This window comes from Nuphar pumila, chromosome 4 (genome assembly GCF_984573655.1).
Source record: "Nuphar pumila chromosome 4, dmNupPumi1.hap1.1, whole genome shotgun sequence".
In the NCBI taxonomy this organism is placed as follows: Eukaryota; Viridiplantae; Streptophyta; class Magnoliopsida; order Nymphaeales; family Nymphaeaceae; genus Nuphar; species Nuphar pumila.
Window position 1 is genome coordinate 103,015,658 of NC_143252.1, and position 10,362 is coordinate 103,026,019.

The 10,362-nt window shown below is 44.2% G+C and overlaps 1 protein-coding gene across 2 annotated transcripts; it reads right to left on the reverse strand.

Annotated features, from left to right (window-relative positions):
- Positions 1 to 4,299: 4,299 nt before the first annotated feature.
- On the reverse strand, positions 4,300 to 8,368 carry LOC149840383 (transcription factor ICE1-like). Of its 2 annotated transcripts, none has more exons than XR_016431551.1 (4): positions 7,105 to 8,368; positions 5,470 to 5,691; positions 4,664 to 4,893; positions 4,300 to 4,568 (listed from the first exon to the last, which is right to left on the reverse strand). XR_016431551.1 is itself a non-coding variant. In XM_090004414.1 (4 exons), exons 1-4 carry the CDS (start codon positions 8,176 to 8,178, stop codon positions 4,485 to 4,487), a joined length of 1,551 nt encoding a protein of 516 aa, XP_089860540.1. In that variant the 5' UTR covers positions 8,179 to 8,368; the 3' UTR covers positions 4,300 to 4,484. The 2 variants fall into 2 exon arrangements, 1 of the variants encoding a protein (XP_089860540.1); XM_090004414.1 differs by having other exon boundaries at positions 4,664 to 4,834.
- Positions 8,369 to 10,362: the final 1,994 nt, after the last annotated feature.

The following is a 10,362-nucleotide window of genomic DNA, read 5'->3' on the forward strand; positions in this document are numbered from 1 at the left end:
AAACACTAATAATAATTTGTCAAACCAAGGAATGACCATAATTATGGCACTTTGCTTGGCGGAACCCATTCCTGGATGGCCCTTATCTTTTGCTCATCCATACGCAGACATCACGTCCCACAACATGGCCAAGGAAGTTGATCTCTTCCTGCCCAAAGCGACACTTCTCTCATTTGACACAGGTCATTCTCCTTCAGCCCCTGAAACACTGTTCGCAAGTGCATGACATGTTCCTTCATGTTGTTGTTGTAGATCACGATATCATCCAGGTAGACTACCACGAACTTGTCTAAGTAAGGGTAGAAGATCTGGTTCATTAAAGTCGTGAATGTGGTTGGAGCATTTGTCAACCCGAATTACATTACTAAGAATTTGTCAGCACCATAGCGAGTGACGCAAGTTGTCTTCGCCTCATCACCTTCAGCAATCCTCACCTGCCAGTAACCCGATCGCAGATCTAACTTCGAAAAGATATGAGCACTGCCTAGCTGATCGAACAAGTCTGTTATCAATGGCAATGAGTACTTGTTCTTTACCGTGACCTTGTTAAAAGTACGATAATCCACACATAACTGTTTGGAGCCGTAATGTTTCATCTGAAAAAGAACTGAGGCGCCAAATGGGGCTTTCGATTGACGAATAATGTTTGTGTCTAACATCTTGTCTAACTGTCTGTGTAGCTCCTTCAACTCAGCTGACCTCATACGATATGGAACCATTGCGGGAGGCTTCGCTCCTGTGGTCAACTCAATCTTATGGTCAACCTCACGTCTTGGTGGAAGATGCTTTGGCAATTCTAGAAGCATCACCCCCCGAAACTCCTCCAATAGTGGGGCTAGGGTCAGCGACACTGCTGCTTCTACCCTCCCTTCTTCTGTATGCACAACAACTAAGAATGTATGTTCTCCATGCTTGACACCCTTTTTCAGTTGTATCGTCGATAACACTGAAGACTTGCATTTTTGCGTAAGACACTGCATTGTGTAGAACAGGTTTGGCCCCATAATCATCAACGTGTTAAACTTTGGCAGCATCATAACATTCTGGCTTCGCAAAAATTCCATACCCAGAATCATCTTGAAATCGTCCAAGGGCACCACAGAGAAGTTGACTTTTCTGACCCAACTCCTCACTTGGATAGCCACATCTCTTGCTTCACCAAGGATGAGCTTGGCCTCAGAGTTTACCATTTTGATGGTCCTCTGCTTTGGCCCGGGCTTCAAACCCAACCGCTCTACCTCTTTCCGTGAGACAAAGTTGTGTGTGGCCCTAGAGTCTACCATAGCTGAAGTAGACTTTTCATTCGTAATGACTTCGAAATACATCAGTTTTTTGCTAACCTTCATGTTCTCAACTGCGCAAGTTCTAGCTGCGTTGATCGGCTGCATGACTCTCATCCGCAGTTGCATGGTCTCAGTGTCACTGCATTCTTCCTGCGTTGTATTGGCTTGCCCGTCATCCTTTACGAGGCGCTTGGGGCACTGTCTGACGATATGCCTATCGCCATAGAACCAGCATGTCACAATTGTACCCTTGTTGTTATTGTTGTTGTTGTTGTTATGCTTTGTGTAGTTCTATTTCTTGTCGAATTGATGGTGTGTTGACGCCTCACCTTTGTTGTCGCATCGTTCATCCTTCTTTCCTCTGTGGTCAGGCTTCTTCCCGACTTTGGTCGATAAGGTGAAAGGCTTGCACTGAGTGTCAACTAAGCGTTCAGCCGCCACATATGCATCTTTCAAAATATGGGGGTTGCTCCTTTCCACTTCAGACTATGCCCATGGTTGAAGTCCCACAATGAACCAGTTGAGCTTATCCTCTTCTGGCATGTTAGGCAACTCTAGCATAAGCTTCTGGAACATTCTAACATAATCTTGTAACGAACCAATATGTTTAAGCTCACGAACCATCCGGTATGCCTGCCTCTACGCATTCCTCGGCATAAAGTAGTTGTGCAGCTCTATTTTAAAGATGTCAAAGGTGTCTATTACGCATTGACCCATCTCCATGTTGGTGCGCTTTCGCCTCCACCAAGCTATAGCATCCCCATCCAATAACGTTGTTGTAGCCTTAATCCGAAGATCTTCAAACATCACATTTTTAATATCCAAGTAGTCTTCTACTTGGAACAAAAAGTTCTCAATGGCCTTGCTGTCTCAAGAACCATTGAACTTTACAAGTCTTGGCACATCAATCCTTGATGGCCCCTCACCATTTTCGCCATTTAGGGTCACTAACCGTTGTAATGTGCGGTTTTTCAACTAAAGCTCTCCTAGTTCAGTCTGTAAGTCAGCCACTGTTGTCATCAACGAAGTGATCTGCCCCATCTGTAAGTTCACATGCTCTTGCAAGGTCGCCACCATATCATTCAGTCCACTGAATGATTCAACTGCACGTGAAATTATTTTCTCGTGCAAAGTCACATCTTTCACCAGCTTATTGACAGTTGCAATCATCTCTTCTTGGCCCCGAGGTGAACCCATCTCCTCAGCTTGGACAGCTGCCTTGCCTTTGGTGTTGTGCATATTTTGATAAGACGCCACAATGTCTTGCTCATAAATCGCAACATGTCGGCGTGTCTATCGACACCGACTTCAAAGTCCCTTCCTTAGCACGAGAATGAGCTCTGGTACCACTTGTCATAGACCTATTTCCTTCAATGGGTCAGCACGACGCGATGGTCCTTCCTTACCACTGCGAGCCTACTTGTCAGCTCGCTTGCCAGTCGTGGAAGCTTGTAATCAGAGAGTAAGAGAGCATAGAGGGAGAAGAATTGCAATCACGAGAAGCAATCACAACGAGGGTGAACAAAAGAAAGCTCAACGCATTTAATTCATTCACAATTTTGCCCGAGGGCTATTACAATTCAAGCATATGGGTTGCCTCTTCGGGGTATTGATTCACCTGAACCGAGCAGCTTACATCAGACTCAACAAAAGCAAAACAGACTCTAAGCACAACTTTACAATGTAAGTCGCAAGGGAACAAAGAGAGTCTATAGGAGAAACTCTGTGGTGGGACTGGCGAGAGTCACAACCGCAGAGGGGACCATCGGGAGACACAGGGTTATGGCGCCGGGAGTGTGGTGATGGCCTAGTGGGCGATGGTGTCGTAAGATTGAAACTGGCGAAGGGGCATCAGTCGTCGGGCAAGGCGAGGGAAAGGTCCATCCGAAGAGAGATCGAGCGAGTGGTCCCCTATGGGTGGGGTGGGAGTCATGTGGGAAATGGCGTCGGGGCCCGGGAGTGTGGTGATGGCCTGGTGGGTGACAGCGTCAGAAGATCGCAATTGGCAAGGGAGCGTCAGCCATCAGGGCAAGGTGAGGGGAGGTTCGTTCGAGGGGAGATCGAGCGAGCGGTCCCCTGTGGATGGGGTAGGAGACATTGGGTGATGGCACCTGAGCTCGAGAGTGTGGTGGTGATGGTGGTCAGGTATGCGACGACGTCAAAAGATTGCAGTGGCAATGGGGCATCAGCCATCAGGGCAAGGTGAGGGGGAGGTACCTTCGAGGGGAGATCGATCAAACTGAAAAACCGTAGTTTGACTGTTCAAGGGGTAAAGGGGCGAGAGGGGTCTGAAATGCCCGTAAAATGAATCAAGCATTATCAGGCCTACTGAGCCTTATCGAGCTCAGTAGGCTGATCAATTTTGACTCCTTTGCTCGTTCAAACCTCAGAACTAGTACAAACTCAGCTCATTTACAGCACGGACGAGCCAAGAGCGGAGCTTATCTGAGCCAGGTCGGTCTGTTGTGCTTTCCTAGACCCTAACCCCAGATTGCCTATCAAAGAAGAGAGAGAGAGAGAAGATTCTCCGAGTATGGAATACCAGAGAACAATGGTAGTTTTGGAAACGCCAATTGATGATGATGGATGGGCATGGGGGACCGGATCTTATCGTACCAAGCAAGGAAGTACCTGATGCTCTGAGCTCCCAGCCCCATGCCTGCACTTGGGCTGGAGCATATTCACATAGATATCGTTAAATCATAACCACCGTCAGTCAGAGAGAGAGAGACAGAGATATCGTTAGAGCATCACCACCAGCAGTCAGAGAGAGAGAGAGAGAGAGAGAGAGAGAGAGAGAGAGAGAGCTTTGCACTTAGGACATATACTTAGAGCATCACGACAGAGAGAGCATTTGCGTTCAGCCTTATCATGACTCGTAACGTTAGATGACCAGGGGAAGACCAACCTGCAGCAAAACAAGACGCTGTAGGAATGACTAGACAATTAAGCCGTACACGTGCACTGTAGTTGGAAGGAAAAAAGCATAGAAATCACGTCAGAGAAACGCAGGAGGTGCTAAAAACAAGAACTTTATTCGAGCCAAAAATGGCAGATGAAGTGTTTGGGGTAATTCCAGGCCTGAAAAAGAAAAATGCTTCCCCCGTAACCCCACCCACAAAGATTAAGGGCCATGGTCCATCAGACTGATTTGGTTCATGATCACATTTACATACTGCATAAACTGTTTCCAGTCTCACCCTACATAGCAGCATGAAAACCCGCTGAGTGCAGAAGCACTGCTTTGATTTCTTCAGGAAGAACGTCTGGTCCATCTTTGCATTGCTGAAAGAAGACAGAAATCAACAAACTTTAACCAAATCTAGCCGTGGTGATAGTCTGATAGAACAAGAATGCAGAGGATGGGAGAAGGAACTCACTTCTGCACGAAAAACATCCAAAGCAAAACCATTGAAACAACTAATGACTGCCTGCTGAACATCAAGCCCGAGCCCATCCAGCGCCCGCATAGTAGACAGCAATAGACCTGGCCTTCTTGCACAGAACATATGAATGTTAACGGCCCTCCCTTCACGCACCCTTACCTCAACCTGCCCAACAGAAATGAAAGTGGCCTGTGAAGACTGACTACAGAGTGGAGCCAACGACACTGGATACCACGGTTTCACATGGCTGTCAGTTCAGGTCAGTTCACGAACACAAAAAAATGCAGGTTAAGCATCGACAACATGATCTAGTTCATGATTTGTCGAGGCCATGAGCTGGATCCATTGTCACAGACAATGAACCTGTCCTCACAGACAAATGCAAAAAAAATCTGAAGGAATATCAGAAGACACTATTTCCATTGTCCAAAATTATAACACGGTTATGAGCTAGCAATGTACAACATATCGCATTATTTTCACATAATTACAAAACTGGATTCAGACGAACAAGAAAGGCTATTCAAGACAGAGCAGTACATTCACGATTCTCAGCAATGAACAGAGTAATTGATAGAACAAGTCTGTCTACCTAAAACATCTAATTCAAATTTCTAGCAAACAGAAAAAGGGTGAAGATTTGTTTCAGATTATTCTAGACAGTACAATAAATTCACCATTCTCAGCAAAGAACGCATCTACAGACAAGTGAACAAGACTGTTAAGCAAAAAGTTTTAATTCAAACTTTTCAACTAATAAATGTTACAAAAGAATGCTGAGGAAGATGGCATAAGCTTACTCTTGCTGGTTGACTGTTTGGGCTGGGTAGTGAACTTGGACAAAGTTCCTCCTTCACATGGCATGGCAAGGTTGGTGGTGTGGGTGTCAGAGGGTGGAAGCTCGGGGTAGTAGCCACAGAAGAATTAGGCGTTGATTCAAGTTCATCGTGAAGATCATTGATCCTTTGGAGAAGCTCCTTCAAGTATTCTATTGCATCACCGAGGATGGAAGCTCTATCCATCTGACAGGACAGGGTCAAAAAACATCAGTTAATAACTTAATACCGGTTGTAAATTGTTATCAATTACAAAAGTATTCCTGCTAAGACAATCTCAATATCAAGATGAGGGCCAATTATTGCACACATTATGTTCCTTTTGATTCTTAGTTTCTGATGCATGTATGAGCACAACCTCAATTTACAGATCAGAAAAAGTGAACAAAGGCATAGCGAGAATGAGTTGATTCCTAAAATTTTCAATTTTGTTCCCCCATTTTCTTCTCTCTTATGAAGAATCGAAAACTACACTCCAGGAGGAGGAAGAGATAACTTGGAATACACATCAAAAAAAATGAAGAACATGAATGATTTTGGCACACTTTGTACACATGCATACCACCAAGCTTGTCTTTGCAATATTTATCTTCTCAGGCAACAATGGGAGCAATAAACTCATGGCCTTAATGCAGATATGGATAGACAAGATGTCAAAGAACAAAAATAACTAGAGACAACCACAATTAGATGCAACCTCTAAAACTCCTTATCAGGGAGAGTGTAAAAATTTACCTCTCTTGCAACCATGAACATTACACCACCCTTTCCCAAGAGGAACGGGAAGAGGAAAGGAAACTAAAGTTGACGAGAGAAGAAAATGAAAGTAATTGAGGATCGAGATTAGATAAAAGTCCGAGTATTCTAGACAGGGAGGCAGGTCGCAGGTTTTAATCCGACAAGAGCTATTCCCCAGCTTAGGTCTTGGGTTTTGACATAAAAATGAGGATCATACAAGTGAAATGGAGTGCAAGAGGAAACAAGGAACAATTCAAAGATGGTAATGAAGAAGCACAAGTCTAGAGACTGTCACCAGGGTAACAACACTGTTCAGCGAGCAAGAAGATTTGTGAAAACCACAAGCTTACTTACAGAGCTACAAAACAGTTACTATCCTCTCTAAGTGTTGGATACGGAAAAAGGACAATCTTCCCAAGTTTTGAAAGTATACAATTCAACCTAAACTGTTAACTGTAAATGTCATTATATGCGAATCACAGTGGAATTTTCACGTCACTTGGAGCTGAATATTAAATTATTTTATCTTCGATCTGAGTCAGAAGTATAAAATGATGAAAGAAAAGAGCTTCACCAACTTTACTAAAGGGAAAAATGTGACTATTTTAACCAAGTACGATCATTGACTATATGCAAATTCAGCATCAATCGACTATAAAACAATAGAAAGAACGACATTCCTCAAATCGATTATCAAAATAGAATAGTGAATTATTCATGGAAATATACCATCAATTCAACTTCTAAAAAGGAAATATTATAAAAAATAAAGAAAACATGAAATTATGTTAATATATGTAAACAAGGGCTAAATCATTATCACCAAATTCAATCACACGAGAGAGAGAGAGAGAGTCCAACCTTGCTGATCTTGGGGACTACGGATCTGAGCATGTAGAGCCTATCATTGAGCTTCTTTCTTCTTCTCCTTTCCGCCATCAGGTTCTTAGCCGGCAAGCCTTTCTTCTTCCCCTTCCGATCTACAGCGCTGTCCGCGGGCACCCCCGAGCTCAAATTGCTTCCGCTCCTCATCACCGTAGCGGACTCCTCCCCCTTGTTCTCAGCCACCTCATCCGTATCGTACTGCAACCCCGAGCCCTCCATGCTCCCCTCGTCGACTTCATCCTCATTGTTCTTTCTCTGCTCCTCCTCCAACAATCGCCCTTCGCTGCGCCCACCCGCGTGAGCAACCGCCAATCCACCACCTCCCGCACCCGAATTCTGCCGGAGCGCGGCCCTCTTCTGAAACAGAGTGGGCTGAGCTCCAACAGGCGGAAAAATCTCAAGTGGCCTCAAAACCTTGGTCCGATTAAGGAATCCTCCGTTCTCCGTGCCCCCATCCATACCGAAATTCAACGAACCGAAGTTCGGGTTCTCGCAGAGCGGCAGAATCCGAGCCAAGTGACCTGTAGGGCTAAAATTCGAGGCACCTATTTGGGTCTGCGAGCTCAGGGCGTCGAACCCGCAGCTGGGGATCATCGAGCCCGGGTGATCGCTGGCATCGGCGGCAGGATTGGGGTTAAGGTTTCCCTGCAAGGAGGCCAAGAACCCGCCGTCGCAGCCGAGATCGATGCCAGCGTCGAACGGGTTGGAGCAGACGGCGTTGAGGAGGGAAGAAAGGCAGGGTTTCTGCGGGAGGAAGGAAGGGTCGAGGTTGAAGACGGAGGAAGGGGAGCAAGAGGAGGAGTCGACGGGGTGGAGGAGGGCGGCGTGGTGGGGCGGGTTCGAGGAGGGGGAGAGGGCGGCGAGGTCCTTGGCTTCTTCGTGGTGGGTGGCGATGCTCTGGACGTACCAGTCGTCGTCGAGCAGGGACTTGAAGGAAGGCAGAGCCCCGAGCTCGTCCTTGCCCTCCGCGGCGTCCCTCGACCAGGAGACGGCGTCATCTTCCTCGCCCTGTTCCTCCATCCACACCACTCCGTTCACCCTCGATAGCATCCCTCCCTCTTCTTGTTCTTCCCTCGCTTCCTTCCTTTCTTCTTGCTCCTAGAGAGGGAGAGAGAGTTTTCTGCAACGTATTGCTCCTAGAGAGAGAGAGAGTTCTCCGCAACGTATTGCTCCTACAGAGTACGACTACAGAGAGAGAGAGAGAGAGAGAGAGTGAGTTCTCTGCAACGACGGCGAACTCGACGAGGAAAGATGATGAACGGGCGTTTTTTATGGGCTTACTGACAGTAAGAAGATTACTGAAATACCCATAATGTTTTCTATTAAATAACGAAAATGTATTCACCACTGCTGTTTTTTTTTTTTACTGGTTTACCCTGCTGGTTTCTCTTTCTCTCTCTATCCTTGCTCAGGTTTCGAATTTTTTTTACTGGGTTTATTTATGACCGCACAAATTGGGTTATTCAGTTTTTCACTCGGGCTTTAGTTTTCAACTCGTTTGGTGCTTACCATATTTTTCAATTCTACGTTCATTTAAATTGCTGAAACTCTCTCTCTCTCTCTCTCTCTCTCTCTATATATATATATATATATATATATATATATATCTTTCTAAGTGTGAAAATATTTCGTGTATCTTCTAAGCCCAACCAATTGTTTGCTGACACAGTTTAAAGTGTCTGCTCTTATGCTGCCACTGTATCAGTAGCTTTCATGGGTGAGCCACACAAGGCACAGTGATCGTAGGGCCTCACCCAGGGTTTTCCTGGCTTTCGCTTAAAGAGGGTTTTTCATCATTAAAAAAAAAAAAAATTTAACGTTTGCTATTACCATGTGTAAAGTTTTTAAAGAGACATTTCAAGAAACTACTTCATCTTTTACTTAACCACTAGGGCGCCCCAAACAGCAGACACCAAAATTGCTTCCAAAGAATACCAACAATGACTTCTATCAGAGTACCACCCTTCTTCCCAAAATAAAATCTTTGTTTGGGAAATGGCAGAGGTGGTATGTAAGAAATGTATTTTGCTAAAAAGCACGATCGGACTAACTTGGTGATGGATGTTTAGTGCAAACTAATGCATTTGAGAGTGAAAGTGAGGCCATCTGCTCTTTGTATTTGCACCAAACCTTGAATTTGTACTACCTCTACCACCAAGTCTAGAATTTGACAGCTACCACTTTTTCATATACATAACTGCCCTCAAACGACCCGTTTCCAAACAGAAATTAAGTGTGTTTTAGCCTATAGTTATTAGGGGTGTCAACCGGTCTGTTTGGTTTGGACCCAAGTGGGAATCAGACTTGGACCAAATTTTCAGGTAGCGTTTCAGGTCTGGACTCGCAAGAAGATCATTTATCATAAAGAGGATAAGCTTCAAGCAAATGATTCAGAGTTTTTGTAGAGGGGAACCATGCAGTACCAGTACCAAACACTAGATCTTTCAAAGAACAAGGGTTTAGATCATTTCTTTTTCCAAACACTAGATCTGTGTTTTCACGTCCAAAATTTTGTGTAGATGAAGAAATTAATATCAAAGGGTCTTATTACTTCCCAGACAAACCCTTCTATATCTATATATAAACGTTGGTTGATAAAAAATATGCAAGAAAAGCATTTTATTGTTGATTCATCGCTAGAGCTGGCTTAGAACTAATACTAATAGTTTATTCTCTTATGGATCTTTTTGTTCTAATACTCTATCCCAGAGTTATCAGAATTTGTCAAATTTGTTCTTATCTAATAACAGAAGGTTGTTGAATCAAATGACAAGGACATTGTTGAGAAAGAAATGGCCAATATTTATTGGTGGATCCTATTTAATAAGGTCCATTATAAGAAAAAACATACATGAACCATACCTGATAAAATCATATTTTTTATTATTTTTATATTAAAAAATTGCAGGTCTTATTCAAAACTCGGATTGGGTCTGTGTCTGATATAAATTTTTACAAAGTATACCTGGGGTCTATGTATTAATCGAATGTTCGAGTCCAAACCCAGGTCTTAATCGAGTCTTCTTATTTATCACCATACCTGGAGCTTATAGGGTTTGGTTCACATCGGGTCTGGGCCTGTTGGCACTCCTAATAGTAAGGATCACAGTCAAGGTTGCAAATGGTTCTGATTTAGGATGGGGCTTTTGCAAATTTTTTGATCCAAAATGCTAACCTTTTGCATCCCCGGTTGCAGCTCTTCCAGATCCACCATTTGGGAGAGAGAGAGAGAGA

Coding starts and splice junctions, on each gene's coding strand:
- LOC149840383 (XM_090004414.1), bottom strand. CDS start 8,178: ATGCTATCGAGGGTGAACGGAGTGGTGTGGATGGAGGAACAGGGCGAG. Junction 5,692..7,104: donor TAGTCCCCAAGATCAGCAAG/GTTGGACTCTCT, acceptor CTGTCCTGTCAG/ATGGATAGAGCTTCCATCCT. Junction 4,835..5,469: donor CAAACAGTCAACCAGCAAGA/GTAAGCTTATGC, acceptor TCTGTTGGGCAG/GTTGAGGTAAGGGTGCGTGA.